The 18829-nt window shown below is 32.6% G+C and overlaps 4 protein-coding genes across 4 annotated transcripts in view; all 4 read right to left on the bottom strand.

Moving 5' to 3' along the window:
• Nucleotides 1-383, bottom strand: part of LOC130656194 (transcriptional adapter 2-beta-like) — a 32981-nt gene extending 32598 nt beyond the window's left edge. Inside the window, exon 1 of the mRNA XM_057459021.1 lies at nucleotides 227-383. Within this exon, the coding sequence (XP_057315004.1) occupies nucleotides 227-269 (43 nt within the window). The 5' untranslated portion in view covers nucleotides 270-383. The remainder of the gene's footprint in view (nucleotides 1-226) is intronic.
• Nucleotides 384-1637: 1254 nt separating this feature from the next.
• LOC130656200 (rRNA-processing protein FCF1 homolog) lies at nucleotides 1638-5229 on the bottom strand. Its single transcript, XM_057459029.1, has 9 exons — nucleotides 5159-5229; nucleotides 4687-4754; nucleotides 4505-4570; nucleotides 3798-3946; nucleotides 3180-3252; nucleotides 2533-2620; nucleotides 2167-2261; nucleotides 1989-2023; nucleotides 1638-1789 (listed from the first exon to the last, which is right to left on the bottom strand). Exons 1-9 carry the CDS (start codon nucleotides 5159-5161, stop codon nucleotides 1776-1778), a joined length of 591 nt encoding a protein of 196 aa, XP_057315012.1. The 5' UTR covers nucleotides 5162-5229; the 3' UTR covers nucleotides 1638-1775.
• A 1652-nt stretch (nucleotides 5230-6881) lies between these two features.
• Nucleotides 6882-9591, bottom strand: LOC130656192 (probable NADH dehydrogenase). Its single transcript, XM_057459020.1, has 4 exons — nucleotides 8883-9591; nucleotides 8521-8724; nucleotides 7876-8028; nucleotides 6882-7483 (listed from the first exon to the last, which is right to left on the bottom strand). The coding sequence occupies exons 1-4, from the start codon at nucleotides 9589-9591 to the stop codon at nucleotides 7206-7208; spliced, it is 1344 nt and encodes a 447-aa protein (XP_057315003.1). The 3' UTR covers nucleotides 6882-7205.
• A 134-nt stretch (nucleotides 9592-9725) lies between these two features.
• LOC130656197 (uncharacterized) lies at nucleotides 9726-18099 on the bottom strand. The gene is made up of 9 exons (XM_057459025.1): nucleotides 17987-18099; nucleotides 15343-15554; nucleotides 15014-15061; nucleotides 12018-12131; nucleotides 11763-11852; nucleotides 11254-11352; nucleotides 11066-11174; nucleotides 10668-10717; nucleotides 9726-10096 (listed from the first exon to the last, which is right to left on the bottom strand). Exons 2-9 carry the CDS (start codon nucleotides 15474-15476, stop codon nucleotides 10048-10050), a joined length of 693 nt encoding a protein of 230 aa, XP_057315008.1. The 5' UTR covers nucleotides 15477-15554; nucleotides 17987-18099; the 3' UTR covers nucleotides 9726-10047.
• Between the last annotated feature and the right edge of the window lie 730 nt (nucleotides 18100-18829).

The following is an 18829-nucleotide window of genomic DNA, read 5'->3' as shown; positions in this document are numbered from 1 at the left end:
CAGGGTATATCCCTCGATATTTGTGAGGCTAGCCATGTAAAATATGCACATCTATCTATCTATCTACTTAGCTAGCTAGCTAGCTATGTTGTTGTTGGCCTTTTCCCTTTGGTTTCATTCAAATATAACTACCTGGGTTTTTTTTCTAATATTTCTTAACTATGGTTTGATTTAAAAAAAGCTTCTTCACAGCTGATATAAAACAAATACTATTCAATATTCCTACCATCAGAGCTTGGTCCAGAAGCCATTTTCCTTTGTTTTGCCATTACAAAATTAAAATATATTTTACACAATGGCGTTTAGAGATTTTGCGCATAAACGATAAGAGTTCTAAGCAAAGAGGATTCGTCTGTTGACTGAAAATACTCTTTAGGTTGACGCGCGCTAACGTTTCTAATATTTTTATTGCATTTCATTTTTTATTCGACCAAAAGGGATTAAAAACTGCTTTAAAATTCACAAACATTTTGACAAGACACGACTTCTTCGACGGCGTAAGTCGAAGATAGATTCCAGCAGTTGTAGAAAAAAAAACACCAAAATGTTTTTGCATGTTGCAAATCAGAGCAATTCAGATAAAGTTTACAGTGTCAGGGTTGAAAAAAGAAATAATAAAGATGGAAAATAGGATGAGGGATTTACACAGTGAAACCTGAACTATCAGTTGAGTGAAAACCAGAAGGCTACTGGGGGCTTCTTCAAATTGGTTAACGAGTTTTGGGTTGCAAAACGCTTGAGACATGGATAGCCCATCCCAAATCTGTCAGTTTGTTGTGCATGTCGGGTTAAGTTTAACGTTTAGCGCATGTCTCGAAAGAAAGTTGTTTATGTTATACAACGACACGGTAAATCTGACTGGCTATGATACGAAGTTAGCAAAAAATAAATTGAAGTGAAACCAGTATCCGATGCAGAATTTGTAGACGGCAAAAAGGGGGATGATGCTAGATTGGATGTTACAGTCAATAGTTTTTACTTAAATGGTCAGACGACATACTTAGATAGTGTTCGATCCCACTGTATGAACGCCTTATTACAATAAATAAAATATGGCAAACGGAAATTCTTCAGCTTTTTTTTAGATAAATAGTGGCATGATTGAAACGAACTTTCGGTTTACTTAAAGCAGAAAAACAAAGATTAGAACGAGCGACTTGATTAAAAGTCTTGATTGAGAAAAATTTTGCTACTTGCAATGGGCGACATCGAGACAGCTCTACTAGTAACAACAAAGTTGGATCATGAAATATTTTAATGTGCAATGTCGGATTTTATATGATTTAATATGTCGGTGGACGAACATTTTTTACGTGCATTGTCTAAATTTTTGTGCCCTAAGATAAAAACGTTTAAACCGATAAGCACTCGTTATAATCGACAATAATATTAATAGTAACAATAATGCTGGAAATACAGGAGTGTTAGTTATCATTGACCTCACAATGTATTACTGGAGCATTTTTCGACGAGCAGTTTTTTGTACATATATGAGCGACACGTTAAACCTCTTTTTTTTTTATTTCATCATTCACTTCGCCGATCCCTAAGATTCTTAAATCCGACTTGGAAAAAATATGACGGAATCTCACTTGTCTTTGTGGAAAATTTAAAACGTACACCACGAGAAAAAAAGATTTCGATCAAAAATTTTCTTTAAAAACACAGTATACATGCATATTTTTAAAAAATAAATAATTTTACAAACTACTGTCTTCTTTCACAAAAAATATTGAAAAAAGAATGACGATAAAATCTGGAACAACAATATATCATCATGTCCGGGGTGCTAAAAGAAGAAAGTTATTTCCAAATTAAAAAATTAAATCAGCTTTACGATGTAAAAAAATTACTCTTGCCATTGCAGAGATATATTCTTGGGAGATAGTATAGCACGGAAAGGGAAGAGTAAAAAAAAGCAACCTTTTCCTGCTTGACGAGAACGAAATATTTGACAAGAAATAAGAAAAATATAAGAAGTCACTTACCACCAAAAGCGTCTGGCATTCTTTCGATACTGTACCTAAAGATATTTAAAAAACAATTTTACGCCCGTTATTATTGGGCGTTTTATTTATTCTCATAGTATGCATCAAACGCATTTTTGATTATTTACATAACTTCATAAAGCATTGTTAGCAGTAGAAAAAAGCTATGACAACCAACCTATGTTTCGATAAGTACATAATCGGTACACCGGGAACTTTTCGAATTCTTCGTTTTAAATCTCTATCGCAAGTAGCAACAATGTAACATCTATGCTAAAATACAACGAGATTACGAATGATCATTTTCAATCATAAATTTAAAACAGTGCTACATTGTACATCGCTAACATAATACCGGAGCAGGCGTTAGTCCGAGGGCACAAAAAACGCAGCCCATCCGGTAAGATACTAACGACTACACAGATGTCCACGAACCATTTTATAGTTTGCATAACATAAGGAATAATACAACTATTTATATCGCGCATTAAACAGTTGGAGGCTAATTACTTTGTTTGTGGTAAGGGAATAAGTTCTTGCATACCTGCTTCACTCTGTTAACAAGACAATCATCGGCATAAGTGCCTTTGTGCATGCAAGGTAATCGCTCGAAACGTTCATCTTTCGCTATCCTAAACGAAAGTCCGTACACAGAAATGCTACAGGTCGATGTGATGGTCAGCCAAAGTCACATACTACTGTGTCTACTACCCCAATTTACTTAGCTACATGTGCCTACTAATGTCTATTTTATTCAATTTATTTAAGCTACAATTTAATTGGCGAACTTATGCACTTTTGTCTTCTACTTTTTCCACGTTCCAATTTTCTTTTGTCTCCCTGTTTTCAGCCTTTTCTCAGCGTTCTGTTCCAATTACCATGTGTCTTGACTTATCTTAAGTGTAGGATTTTATAGTATTTTATTAATTGTATTATATGTATAAATTTATCATAACTTATTTGCAAATAACTTTTAACCTTTTCTTATGGAGAAGAACCATTTGTAAATAATGGAACCAAATACATGATGATAAACATACTCTTTACCAGCGGAACATTTTATATCTTTACTGAGAAGACTGTAGTTTTAATATCGTATTGGTTTTCACATGATATAATTAAGATCATAAGTAATCAGTTCAGTGCAAAAAATAGCATGCATAAGATGTTTTGTGAAGTTTGTTTACATACCTTAACGCCACCCTGTAATGTGATCCAAGTTTTTCTATCTCTGCCATCACACAATCAGTGATGTATGGTATGCCTGTTTTGAAAATAAAAAACCTTAAAATTAGAATTACATTTCTCAGAAAAGTCGCACAGTTTTTATTCCCGCAAAAAATAGGGTCGATTTTAAACCGCCTGTTTTTTACTGCGAAATGAGGAAATTAGAAATGGTCTCTTAGAATGTTGCTGAATGACCATGTGAATATTTGTTAGGATAAGAGTAAATCAGGGTGTTCAGCTTTTTACAAAAATAAATCATAGATATCATATATATATAGGGAACTTTTCTGTCAGTTTTGGTTATAATTGGATGCCCAATATAATATTTAAGATGATATAATTTGTTGTTTTTTGTCCTCAGTGATCATAAACGTTTCCACCGCCATTAGCTCAACGTTCGTGTAAGTCACTAATGTCGAAAACCCATAGCCGTTTCAAAGCCCCTTTAATCTGAGGACAAATCCACGGGGTCGCCTGTCTTCAAATTGCACGCTACTTCGTGTACCCGTAGCACGACGTTTTTTATCGCATACAGACAGACAGAATAAGGCTATTATGTTACACCTACAAACAAACACTCACATTTAGCATATAAACAGTCGATCATGGATTGAAATATATCGAGCTTATTTTGGATGGAGAAATTTATAAAATTCGTATCAATTAGCACTCGATAGGGAGGTCCAAGTTGATTGTTATGCTGGAAAAACATGGCTGACGACACTTGTTCTCTAAACGAAAAATATGAAAAAATAACCACATCCAGCAAAAATATATTAAAGCTTGTGAAATAGCAAATGGTATTTTTTTTGCAACGAATAGGGAAAGGATAACAAAATTTTGCCATCACTTGATATTCTATGTATTGTGCCAATTACTTTGCCCAAAAACATTCCAGGATAGGCCATCAAAAAAAAAACGTACGCACCTTAGGGGAGGCAGGCGTTAGCAAATATGGAGTGCTCAGCCACAAACAGATGTCCTTTACAAATTACTTTTTTTTTCGATTTTTTTTTTTCATTTTGTTTGTCTTTTTAGGAAGAAGAAAAAAAAACATTTATTTCGTTATAAAGTTATTTTAAAAAAACTCTGCATTGATACATGCTAGTACACGTGTGTATAAGCAGGCTTACTTGGAAGCTTTACCAAGCTGCAATAATTGAAGAAAGTATCACGATTTGTATCCGCAAAAGACATGGGGTTAGAGTGTTAAGAAAAAATAAGAAACAGATATTGTAAAATATATAACAAAATGAACTAAGAGAAGACAAATAAAACAAATAACTCACAGGTGTCTAACTTGGTTTTCTTCCTTCTTCTTTTGCTCTGCTTCCTTTTTTTTCTGATTCTCTTTTCTAGTGAAACAAATTGCAAGTGTAAAGAAAAACAACAAGGTCGATGACAATGACAATATGACATGACGATGACGCGGCAACAACACCAGTTATTACAACATTTTAAATAAATTTACATTCTCGCATCTTTCGGACTGATAAGTCGTTTCACAGCTGCAAACTTTCTCGCTTTTTTTGCTTTACCCTAAAAAGAAACACTGCCAAGTTTAAAAAAATGTTACTATTATCTATATTCCGAAAAATTTACATGCGCCAAAATCCGTAGAAGGTTAATTTGCGAAAAAAAAAATCTTCGCAAAATTACTAGAAATGACTTTTCCTTAAATTAATAAAAAAGGACTTTATCGTTTTTTTCTTCTCTAGACTTTCATAGAAAATTTCCTTTTCTGTAGTTGATAAAATAATTCCCAGCCTCTGTGATATGAGTAAGTTCAATTAATGGCTACCTTGTCCTAGTAAAATGCCATAAAATAAAATTGCGAAAAAATACTAGATTTGTAGATAATTGTTTGTGAGAATTAATCAAATTAATTACTCGCTTCCTATGACCAAGTAAAAAATAAAATCGATTGCATCAACTTTACGTACCATTTTTGAAACCAAGAAACTCTCACAACCTCACAAGTACATTATTTAAGTTTCTTTTTTTCCCTAAAAAAAGATAGATTCATTTCCTAACAATAATCCAATATAAATCAATTCCACATAAAACAAACAGAAGATTCTACATAATTACAGTCTAACGCTCGCAAAAAAAAAAACAAATTTGACTCATATGAAGAGCTTGAAAAAATGTCTAGTTGAAAAAATGTGTAGTTGAAAAGTTGTGTAGTTGAAAAGTTGTCTAGTTGAAAAGTTGTGTAGTTAAAAAGTTGTCTAGTTGAAAAGTTGTCTAGTTGAAAAGTTGTGTAGTTGAAAAGTTGTGTAGTTGAAAAGTTGTGTAGTTGAAAAGTTGTGTAGTTGAAAAGTTTTGTAGTTGAAAAGTTGTGTAGTTGAAAAGTTGTCTAGTTGAAAAGTTGTGTAGTTGAAAAGTTTTGTAGTTGAAAAGTTGTGTAGTTGAAAAGTTGTGTAGTTGAAAAGTTGTGTAGTTGAAAAGTTGTCTAGTTGAAAAGTTGTGTAGTTAAAAAGTTGTCTAGTTGAAAAGTTGTCTAGTTGAAAAGTTGTGTAGTTGAAAAGTTGTGTAGTTGAAAAGTTGTGTAGTTGAAAAGTTGTGTAGTTGAAAAGTTGTCTAGTTGAAAAGTTGTGTAGTTGAAAAGTTGTGTAGTTGAAAAGTTGTGTAGTTGAAAAGTTGTGTAGTTGAAAAGTTGTGTAGTTGAAAAGTTGTCTAGTTGAAAAGTTGTCTAGTTGAAAAGTTGTGTAGTTGAAAAGTTGTGTAGTTGAAAAGTTGTGTAGTTGAAAAGTTGTGTAGTTGAAAAGTTGTGTAGTTGAAAAGTTGTGTAGTTGAAAAGTTGTGTAGTTGAAAAGTTGTGTAGTTGAAAAGTTGTGTAGTTGAAAAGTTGTGTAGTTGAAAACTTGTGTAGTTGAAAAGTTGTGTAGTTGAAAAGTTGTGTAGTTGAAAAGTTGTGTAGTTGAAAAGTTGTGTAGTTGAAAAGTTGTGTAGTTGAAAAGTTGTGTAGGAATCTTTTGCTGATAATTGTGCTAATTAATGCATGATGTCATGTATTAGAAAAAATGAGATGCTCCCCTAAGGGTTTGTTAAGGTTTGTGGTGATGTCGACATGCTTTTACCTATCGAGTTTGATATTCTGAACATATTTGCATTATTATTAATACTTAGTTATCCTGATTATCATTCATACCAACATCAAACTAATGATGTCATGATTCTGCATAATAAGCTAAACCTGGAATGCCTCGGGAGCCAGTAAAATTTTTTTTTTTTAAATTGTATGCATGTTTTTTCCTATGTTTGATAATTTGAACTTATTTACATGAATACTTATATTTAGTTGAACGGTAAACATTTGTTGTGAACTCTAGTAAAAGATGATTGTTTATGCTTAGAACATCATAATGCATAGATACAAAAGTAACATTCAAACAAATCATACGTTGTAAGAAGCCATAGTTAAACATTCTTCAGCATTTATAGTCTATTAACCAGTACGTACACAAGTACATAAAAAGCTATATGTATATATCTAAATGTTTATATATATATATATATGTATGTATTTTCAAATGATATTATCAAGCTCAGCATGACAAAAAACAATAAAAACTAAAATAATAACTAAACTGAAATAATAAATAGTATCACAAACATGTATAAATTCTTATCCAAGATAGTGAAAGGATATTAAGGCGTAAATCACTCATAAAATGTATTATTGAAATAAAAACTATTTATATATATACATATATGTGTGTATATGTATGTATATTGTATATCTGTCTAGTGCAGGAACTTTCCCCTGCGTGATTCCATCCTGAGCCTTTTGATGAAATTGCTACATGCACTAATCATCGATATTCATCAATAAGAATCTTTGTGTTATCCAAAAAAATTTAATACATGCCACAGTGCCCCCAGGTATGCATACGAGACTGTATGAATTATGCATCAGTCCATTCTAATTTTTATTAAAAGATCTGATAGCGTACTCATGGAATTTCTTAACGTAACATAACAGTGCTAGAACCTGGAGGTATCTCGACCAAAGAAAAATGTTCTTGCCCAATCATATGGCACTTGCATGCGGTTCCTCCAACTCCCAAGCTTTGTCATGTATACTGATCTCCATAGCAACCATGTTTTAAATCCAGTGAGTTTGCCATATTGCGATGGCAGATTAGCAACAGCTTTGTAATCGCCTATGTAAGCTAACATTCCCATGTCAGCCCACGCGAAAGCTTTTATGGAAGTAGCGTCGTGAGTTATCTGTTTAGCAAGAAAATCTGCTACAAATCTTCCTACAAGAAGGTAAAAAAACATGTTAAAAAATTCAAATATTCAACAGGAATCCTAAAAGGAGGAAATAAATGTTAGAAAATTCAAATATTCAACAGAAATGATATGAGTATAATTTAACTAAGTACAAGGGGAGAAGAAAAACAGCTGAACAAATATTATCGTATAATAGACATGCCTGCTGACACTGTGCTTTATATTGCCTCCCGCTACTGAAATTATATCATTGACTCAAAATTTCTTTCAACAACAGGAGATAAAAAACCGTTTTATCAAAGTGACATGTCAACACCAGGAAAAATAATAATAATTGTCCCACAAGATTAGGATATTAGAATATGCTCAATCAAAGAAAGACATGTAAATGCAATTCAGCACTAATAACCCAGCCTACCTTCTCTTTCAGCAACTTGAGCTGTACAGGGTAATGGATTATCCTCAATATAAGAACAATCACCTATGGCGTATATATTATCATAACCTTGAACTCTCAAATGTCCATCAACTAAAAGTTGCTTGCTTTTACTTTTTGGTAGATCAAGAGATTCTAAAAAGACAGTTAAGATGCTAGATTTGGATGCTTATTAGAACAGGAGGTTCTTGCCTTTAAATTAGTTTTTTAGTCAACAAAATTTTTCAGAATGGACACCTAAATTTTTTTACCTTTTTCACTTTTAATAAACATTTTCAACCTTTTTGGGATGCTGCTATTTTCATCAAAAAATTGAGTTGATTTGAGTATATTTTTATATTTTTTGAAAGAAATATTTGAGGAGAAAAGGTAATAGCAGGAATAGACAACAATTTATGTAGCAACTAAAAGGCTGAAATAAAATGCATAACTAAAATTAAAGAGATTTTGGTGAGAGCGTTATTAAAAAATCTACTTTTAGAGATGATTTGATGAGTTTTAAAAAACTTTAAAAATTTGAGAATTGGGAAGATCTCAGAAAGAGTGCCAACATAAGCTTCTTTTAAAAGCCATACTAAAACTAAGAAAACTGATTGGAAAAATCTTTTGCAATAAACTAAAAGGTACCTATAAATGGTCTTGGCGCAAGGCCAGTTGACCAAAGAACAAGTCCAGTGGGAATGACGTCACCAGATTTCAATTTCACATAACCCTCACCAACTTCAACGACAAAATCTTTAGAAATGTTAAAATTCTGCCTCTGTTTGATCTTACGTTCAGCAAAATCCCTTAACCGTTGATCAAAGCTTGGTAACAATGACTGTCCCTCAACTAAAAATATTGATGTTTGGGAAAAATTAGTACTAGAAAAACAAAAATAATGTTTAAAAATAAAAATAATGTTTAAAAATAAAAACAGAAATATAATCACAAAATCTATCTCAAGATATAAGCATTAATTACATTCAGTAAAAAGGTGCTATTCTTACCAAGAGTTACTTTAACATATTGTTTCTCTTCTGGAAATAACCGTGTTACATCTTGCGTAATAAAATCATATAGTTCAGCACCAAATTCAACACCAGTAGGGCCACCACCAACTATTACAAAATGCAGCAACCTTTCTTGTTCTTCTTTGCTCACATTCGGATATAAACTTAACTCAAAGTTAGAAATTATTCTATCCCTTACTTTTCTTGCATCAGAAATTTCTTTCATAAAAAAAGCATTTTCTTTTACTCCAGGGATACCAAATGTATTACTAGTTGCACCAACACCGATAACTAACTTGTCATATTTTAATTCATATTCCTCATTGGTAAGTTCTGCTTTACAGACCACAATGTTTTCATCTGGTTTCAAACCCACTGCCTGAGATAGCTGAAAATGATGATCATCTCGAAACTTTGAGTTTCGCACCGGTTCAATAATGCTGCGAAACTCTAAAGTGCCTACAGTTGTGCTATTTAACAAAGGTGTAAATAAAAAATGGTTCCTTGGACTGACAACTATCACATCGAAAAGTTTTTTATTTATACTCTTTAATACACTATAACTTCCCCAACCCGTACCAAGCAAAACAAGTCTTTGTCGTTGAGGTTCTTGTAACGTTGATTGCAACCTCAAGCCACATACAACACAGTCCTGAATTGGTGTTAATTTACGACTGCGCAGTAACATGGATCTTATTAAGGTCATAATTTATCACTAGCTGTAAATTAGAAACAAAGTAAAAACATGATTTGAAAAATACAATGACATCTACTTCAATGGTAGTCTATAAAGGAAGCCATATTGTAAGTACAACAAAAGAATAGTTTAAAAAATTTCGGTACAGGTTCAATGCTGCTATATATTGCATATTTTTTTAAAAGTATTGTCTTTTTTCTGTGTAACTTTATTCTACAAAAACATAAATTAGAATATTAGAAATCACTAGAATATTTTAACTCCTTTTATAATAAGTGGCAAAATGTCTTGCTCAAGTTTCAAGCATGTCTCTATCACTTCCATGTCTTATGTACTTGGTTACATTGCATTTTGTTGCTAGCTGTAGCATCAGCAATAACTCTGCAGCCTTCCTGTTGCCTGCAAATCATTCAAGACCTTGATAATAAAGAATAATTTTGTCTAGAACTTAAACAAGCTAATTCATCAACTGATCATGTCAACATCCTCAATCTCTTCCCATGCTGCAAACATCCTGAAATAAATACTCACATATAAGAACCCTTGGCTATGTATCAGCATTTAGAAATATTTCTGTACTTAATACTAATTGTTCAGTTTTTTATTTACGGGGTTCACAAATTAAAGTTATTTTGTAAAGCTTCATATTAAACTTTTTTTATAAAAGAGGTCCTGTCACAGACAACTAGATTTAGCTATTCTGAAAAAATGATGACGAAATAGTGGACCAACCAAGTAGATCCTATACTCATAATTCTAGACCTAAAAAAGGTACACATTTAAACTTCAGCAATATATAAGTGTAAAATTAAAAAAAGAAATCAGCAAAAATTTCAGGAGCCTTGAACAAGTAAATAGATATCATTTCTGAAACCATGTGTTTTCATGTTGTTTCTTTACATGGGCCTAAAATATTTATGGCACCAACATAATTTATGGAAAAACTGTCAAATGTTTATATCTTGGGACCAAAAAGAGCTCTTTAAAGTTATTTATCAGGGAGAATTTTATCAGGGAGAAATTTATCATGGATAGGTTTAATACCATTCACTTCTTTAATACATACAGTAACACTTCAAACTTACTCATTGTCATTTTCAGAAATCACTTTTGGAGATACACCAACAGTAGCACTCTGAAATAAAATTTAATAGCTTATAATCAACCTTTCTAATGCATACAGAATTAAGTTCAGTATAATATCTTTTGTTTTTTATTATTTACATTGCAAATAAAATTTTTAAGATCTCTACTAGATGTTTTTTTCTTAACGATTGTGCCCAAAGTCAAATTGGATTTGTCATTTTTCTGGTAGTGAAGTAACCTCTACCTTAATGAAGTTTAAAGGAAAGTGCACTGAATTATTAAAATAGAAATCTTTAGTAGCGAAAAACTTTTTATTAACCCACTTCTCTTGGCTTTTTACAATACTAAAAAGCATGAAAAAACACATGCTAATTCAATCATCATATAAAACAAATACCGCAATTTCTGATTCTTGTTTTTCATTAGTTGCGTCTTTCTTCTTATGGAAATTTATACGAATATCGGTAGGTGGTGTGTAAGGTATGACTGCCAAATAATTTGTATTTCTAAATAAATGAATTCAATGCATCAGCTAAAATAACAAAGATACATATTTTTTCAGAGTTAAAAAATCATTTTACTCACACTGAATCAAAAACATGTTTTGGTAAAATATCTCGCGTATTCTCTTTTAGATGCTTTAACACACCTGGGGCAAGTCTAAATCCAGGAAGTTCAGAAGGACTAAAAAATAAAAACATCTAACATTATTAAGCATAAGAGCAAAATATCCAAAATAATACAGTTGGGTAAAATCAGTTAAATTAATACAGTACTTCTGTAAGTCTACTTGTCTGTGTATCTTAGGCTTTTTCAGGAAATACTACATTGGTTATAACCTCTTACAATACTTGGCATGTTTAATGTGCTATCAATAGCACATTTAATTGATTGAGTCACAACTTTATAATCCAATAAAGAGTAATTTGTAGTAATAGAAGAATTAATAGTACTTTTGACTTTGGAAGCTGAGCTGTCAAAATCGCTATTAAAGCAACAGTGTTACATACACAATCTCTTCAAAAATTAAAAAAATATGTAAAGCATTTCCAGGAGTCCAGTTTATTGCAATGCAATCAAATTTTTTTCTTTACCTGTTTGATTCACTTGACAGATCTTCTTCATCTGACTCAATGTTGAAATCATACTTCTCGCTGTCTTCAAAAAATCCTTCATCAGAATTTCTAAAATAATATTAATAAACGTTATTCAAAGTTATTCAAGTTTTGTGAAACATCTGATAAATGCACTGAATCAAAGAAGTGTTTTTAATGTGTATAATAATATACTATTAGTGCATTTCCAGAAAAAAAAATTAAAGCCAGCGAAAACTCAGTTTCAATACACACCTGTTTGTGTTTGGTACTGCAGCAGAATTGTCATCATTGAGTAAACTTAACCTTTGCATGGAAGATGCAATTCTTGCTTCTGTTATTTGTTGTTTTGTCACAGGATGGAACAAACTAAAAGAGACAGTTAATTGTATAAGGATATTTTATAGAACAGCAGAATATTTAAGTTAACTGTCAGACAAATGCAATTCATTATCTATTTCATGGCCTACAAATGCTTACATCATTGGTAGGTCAGTTGGAGAGGTAAAATATATTTATACAGGGATCAAATAATTCACTTTTAGTACAGGGTTCGAATTAGAAAAGTAAAGTCGGTTCGCAAAATTTTTGGCACTCTGTAACGAAGTAAACCACAATCTAGATGTGGCCTGGGAACACCATAGATCAATTACCATTGGCTTGTTCATTATCGACGAGAATTTGTATTGCAAGCTTTACTTTTTCCTGCGTTATTACTTTTTTGTTGGAGACAAGTGGGGGACGTTTAAACTCGTTAACCCCAAACACAAGAATTGAGCGTCTGAACTAGCGACTCTCTCAGTTTTAACTTTCCTGTCTGTGATAGCCAAAATAATGTTGCAAAAATGAAATAAGTTTATTTTTACAGCATGCTGTAAAAAAATATTCAAAATGTAATTAATGTTTCAGAGGTTCTTAACCAGTTTTTGTGAACATTAAAATGCAAGTTAAATACAGTATACTGATTAAAGTCGCTTTTACAAAAAATATGTTTGTTTCAAACATGAGTCATGCAGTAAAATACTGTTTACAGTACTGTCCAGATTAAAGTGTGCGCGTACGCTCAATTTGCAAAAATAATTGCTTTTATTCAAAAACACAATAGGATAGCGAGTTCCTTTCAAATCCAGGAAAAAAATTGCTTCATGTTAATATTTTGAACCATGATCTAAAAACCTTTCCTATCGCCGTTCTTCATTCTTAAGTTTTCAAAATGCGATCTAAAAAAGCATTTCTAACGCCACCTAAAAATATTCAATTCGCAATTTTATCATTTTCTTCGCAAAGTGATTCGCAAAAATGGCATTTCGATTCGCAAATTGCGAATTGCGAACTGCTAATTCGAACCCTGTAGTATAGTATATTCACTTAGTAAACCAAGTCATTATGAGCTCTCAAATGCGAATGCAAAAACAATTTAAAAATTATGTATTAAACCCATTGTGACTCACACCAGGATATGTGATGATAAATACTGCTTTGATTTCCTCTAAATCACCTGAATCCTCTCAAATCAGTTATCGTTTTTTTTTTGGGAAAGAATTGCCACAGTTTACTGCACCACAACTACACATCACATAGAAATCTAATACTGTGATGAATGTATTTCACAAGTGTAATTAAGAACTGTATATACTGTAATGTCTCGCCTCTTAAAAAATTGTCACAAATTACGTCACATTAAATATAAGAGCATTGACTTTGAAAAGCAATAGAAAAAAATAGATATTATTGAAGATATTATTTCGGTTTGTCTGTTCAGTATTCATATTACTGTGGAAAGTTTATCATTTTTTGAACATGATAGTTTAGTAGGCGACGTCTCAACATCATTTTACTTTGCCAGATGATGGGAGCGTATTTATATAATTGCAGAGGATTGAAATTCATAAAAATTAACCAATCAGAAAGGAGCTGATAATTACAGTTAATTACGGTAATTAACATTTTCAGACCTAGATGTAGGTAACTACTTCTTCTGTAGGGCTGGTAACCAAATCTCAGGAAGTTGATACGAGATGCTGTTTATGTGTTTGTTACGTGCTACACTGTTGATGGTTTCTTTAATCTTCCTGGCCGTTGTTCTGGATTCTCTGTCAATGATTTTCTTTTCATCCCAATTAAACTGATGACTTCTGCTCCAGCTGTGGTCCGCAATTTTGTTTTTCTTCACATCTCCGTTTCTCACTGGGCGCATATTTTCTTGTATTCGTTGCTTAAACTTTCTTTTTTTTTGCCTACGTACACACGTCGAATTTCTTCTTTCCTCTCCTGTTTGTCACTGACAACACTGTTGGCACGATTCAGTAATGAAGATACGACACTTTCTTTGCAAGATCTCTGATGGTTTGATTCGAAGTTAAGGTACTGGTCAGTGTGTGTTGGTTTACAATACACTGAAATTGAAATGGAACCATTACTTTGCCTGATGATGGGAGAAGGATCTCCCGAAACTTCGCCTACTAAACTATCATGTTCAAGAAATGATAAACTTTCCACAGAAAAAAAAAAGAGTCACGTTAAAAAAACACAAATTTGTAAAGTAATTTTTCACTACTCAATTATTTCATTTATTAGATCAGAGTTTAACCTTTAATTAAAGCAGCTTTGGAAATTAGAATATAATAAACTATAAATGCAATTTTGTGTTTACTTAATTAGCACTTAGTTACCAGACATAATAACTGTTTGCATCAAAATTTGTTGGACATTTTGAAAAAATACATTGGACAGGTTTTGAATGGCAATAGAATGGCATAAATTACCATATAATACCCAACACACATTACAAAGGCCTGGTAAAACAGAGATAAGGCTACCAAGAGAATATTTAAGGACTTTTAATTAGGAGTTTTGAAAAAATTTTCATTTTTTCCAAAGCAATTGAGAAATTTTGAAGTATATTCTTATCGCATGTGTAAAGAAAGAAATATGAAATGCATTTTGAAACAATAAGAAATAAGAAAATTTGAGGAAAAAGTGATTAAAAAGTCTACTTTTAGTGGAATAAAAAGTCCACAGTGAGTTTCCAGGAGGCATGATAAGCCTGAAAGAATGCTTGTAACAACCATTACAAAGATTTAAATGACCAGAAAACTTTTGTCATAAATAAAGCATTTAAATAGACAACAAATTTTGTCCAAGTATTACAAAGTATTACAAAATTAGGGTCAGCTGCGTCATGAAAAAATTAAGTTATATTAACAAAGAGTAAATAAAACATATTCCTGTATGTAATCTAAACTTCGTACCTTTCAGATGCACACTTTCGTTTACCATGAAGCTGTGTCCTATTAAATCTACAAGGCAATAAGCTTTATATTTTAAATAACATCTTAACACCTTGCCTCACCACTTTTCAGTCAAACTTAGCATAACAAAATAACAGGAAATTGTTGTCCTTAAAAATTAGAGGTATGTGTTCATTCAATAAGAATTTGGTGCTATGTGCGCTTCATGTTAATATGTATAATTTTATTAAAAACTGTTTTATTGCAAAAGTTAAGTGTATCAAAATAAGTACCAAAATTTAATCACAATACAACAACAACAACAACAAAAATTTAACCACAAACGTTACCTCCTCTGGTAGTCAGAAGATGATGAGTTATTGAAATTTTGAACCAAGAAATCTTTGTTGTAAGAGCTTGATGGAGCTGTCATTGTTCTCAGAAATGGATAAAGGTTACTCTTGCAGTTCTGTTTATCTTCCATCTCCACTCATGCACAATCAATTTATACCGGCCACAGTGGACGAATTGGTCGAAAATAACCTTCATACATGTGTATTTGCTATAATAAAATAACTCAATTTTATAATTGGGAATAATTAACTAATTCTTTTTCTTTAGTTTTACATAAGGGAGACAACATTCAATGTACAATTTTCACTAAATTGGCAGACCAAGTAATCAGACGTGATCTCCACAATTGTATTTGAGTAAACGTTTGCACATTCACAATATCAACCAGAAAATTAAAAATTTGGAAAAAGCAAAACATTTGCACAAAACCTGTTATTTTATCAACATGACATTAAAATGGTGTTAAATTTATTAATATGTGATAAAGAAATTGTGTGACATGTGTCAAGAGCATTTTTATCTGCGCAAAAAAATAAGGTTAAAGTGTGACAGACGATTTCTAGAGAAGCGTACGAAATACTTCCCTCTACAGGCGCAAATTTGTTTAGGCGTGTGATTAATTAATGTTTTCTTATGTTTGCGAAAGCTTTTTCAAATTAGCGAAAATACGAAAAAAGCACAATGTGTAGTCATGATTAAATTAAGCTTTGCAACTCTTATAGTTGACCTTTTTTTTTCTCTTTTTTTTTGGAAGTCTATTTATTCAATTTGTTTATATTTGCTGCTAGAGATAGATAGATAGATGTGCATATTTTACATGGCTAGCCTCACAAATATCGAGGGATATACCCTGTCTATTATTTCCAGGAGGGGCCATGGCTTAGATGGAGAGTCCTAGAGTATTTAATGCCCATTTTGAGCTACGCAGACCCAATTAGTAGGGCCCACGCTCTACTAGACAACTCCCGGCAACATCCAACGGCCCACACAGTGTGCCATCTCCCCAATTTCCCTCACATGGCTTGGGTTAACCCGGGGCTATGGTAACATTCACTCGCCCATGTTGAATCGCCGTCAAGAGGAATCGAACCCTGGTCTCCCGCACAGAGTACGAAAGCTATAACCACTAATCTACGGCGCCACAATTATCCCCTAATTATTTCAAATATTAAAATAATACGTTATGTTTATGTTCTGTTCAGTAGAGTATTTGTGATTGTATAATTCAAGCTTTATATATAAGCACAATACTACAATATTTTAATTGTTTTATTGTCATTTTTTGGATATTAAACTAAAAACAACTTAAATAAAAGAAAGAAAGAAACGTTTTATTCCTACTTATAGGTTGAAACTCTTGGCCATAAACTTTGATAAAACTTGCCAGGGTTCGAATTAGCAGTTCGTAATTTGCAATTTGCGAATCAGAATGCCATTTTTGGGAACCACTTTGTGAAGAAAATGATAAAATTGTGACTTGAATATTTTAAGGGGCGATAGAAATGCTTTTTTAGATCGTGTTTTAAAAGTTTAAGAACGAAGAATGGCAATAGAAAAAGCTTTTTAGATCGCATTTTAAAAGTTTAAGAACGAAGAACGGCGATAGAAAGGGTTTTACAGATCACATTTTAAGAACTTGAGAACGAAAAACCGCGATAGAAAAGCTTTTTTAGATCGCATTTTAAAAACTTAAGAACGAAAAGCAGCAATAAAAATGCTGTTTTAGATAGCATTTTAAGAACTTAAGAACGAAGAACAGTGATAGAAAAATGGTAATTGATCTAAGGTGTTCCCAGGCCACATCTACATGGTGGTTTACTTCATTACATCACTTAATAAATATGGCAACTTTAAAACTTCGCAGGGATGTTTTCTCTACATTGTAGAATGAAATATGGAAACTTTAAAGCTTTATATAAATTTTTTTACGCCACATTAGATTAAAATACAGCAACTTTAAAGCCTCATATATAGGTTTTCTTGTCATTTTAAAACGAATATGGCAACTTTTTAAAGAAAAGAAAATTTTTTGTTTCACAAATTTAATTGGTTTTTAATTAGTTCATTCATTTCAAAATTCGTTTAAATAATGCGTCCTGCACCTTTAAGCATTGTATTATTACATTTGATACTTTGGCGCCGTAGATTAGTGGTTATAGCTCTCGTACTCTGTGCGGGAGACCAGGGTTCGATTCCTCTTGACGGCGATTCAACATGGGCGAGTGAATGTTACCATAGCCCCGGGTTAACCCAAGCCATGTGAGGGAAATTGGGAAGATGGCACACTGTGTGGGCCGTTGGATGTTGCCGGGAGTTGTCTAGTGAGCGCGGGCTCTAATTGGGTCTTAGCTCAAAATGAGCATTAAATACTCTAGGACTCTTCATCTACGCCATGGCCCCTCCTGGAAATAATAGACAGGGTATATCCCTCGATATTTGTGAGGCTAGCCATGTAAAATATGCACATCTATCTATCTATCTGAAAATCGTATCAAATTGCTTCAACCTTTTTTTTCAAAATTGTTATAAAATCGTTTCAGAATAGTTTCAAAATCGTTTCATTTTTTATTGAAAATTATAAAATCGTTTCATGGAAAAACTATGAACATTTAATTCGTTTCATGATGCAATTATACTCACATGGCACACTGTCCCACTGCACCAGACCAGAGCAGAAAACAAACTGACCACGATCGAATAAATTTTTTCAATAACTAGAACCCCATTTAGTTCCGTGGTGGCGGATGAATATAGCATAGTCGCAATATCCCGCATTGACTTTTCACGTGTGTGCGTGTGCGTGCGCTCGAGGTCGAGAATCAATGGATCAGACATAGTTTTGGTTTTATTCAATTAGTTGTTGCTACATTTGAAATATTTTCCTTCGTCGAAGCCATTCCCTCAAAATTTAAAACTAGTCACCTGTCCATGCCTCCAAGTATAAAACTCCTAACAAGTCTTGGAGATAAGGTTGGGTGGATTAGATAGTGGCTGTCCTTCCGTGACACCACTAAGGTTTCGCCACGGTGAAAATTTTGTACTTTGTAGTAGTCTTCAAATCGTCAGATGTTACCTTTCCCACTTTTTTTAGACCATTTTGTAGCTACCTTTTATATTTTTATTACGAAACACAAAAGAAACTCAATATTCTTACTATTTATTTTCCCATTACATTGTAATATTTATTTATCTCTTTGCATAATCGTTGACAAATTGTTTTATTATTATAACAAAATTACCCTTAGACGTACTCTTAATCTCTATTCTTTGCCGGTGAACTCTATAGTTGTTCTAAGCATTTGTAAATGTTTCATGTGCGTGTAAAATACCCAAAGATTTACTTTTGCGTGCAGTCTAGTACTTTCTCCATTTGCTTCGGAACAAGGGTGACCCTGGGTCTAATCTTGTCCCCATAGCCTCTTTTGGCTTTCTGATATGTGGCTAGTTACCAGCAAAAATAAGAAAGAAGCTCAACGAACGAAA

This window comes from Hydractinia symbiolongicarpus, chromosome 9 (genome assembly GCF_029227915.1).
Source record: "Hydractinia symbiolongicarpus strain clone_291-10 chromosome 9, HSymV2.1, whole genome shotgun sequence".
Classification (NCBI taxonomy): domain Eukaryota; kingdom Metazoa; phylum Cnidaria; class Hydrozoa; order Anthoathecata; family Hydractiniidae; genus Hydractinia; species Hydractinia symbiolongicarpus.
This window is presented reverse-complemented; position numbering and strand designations above follow the sequence as displayed.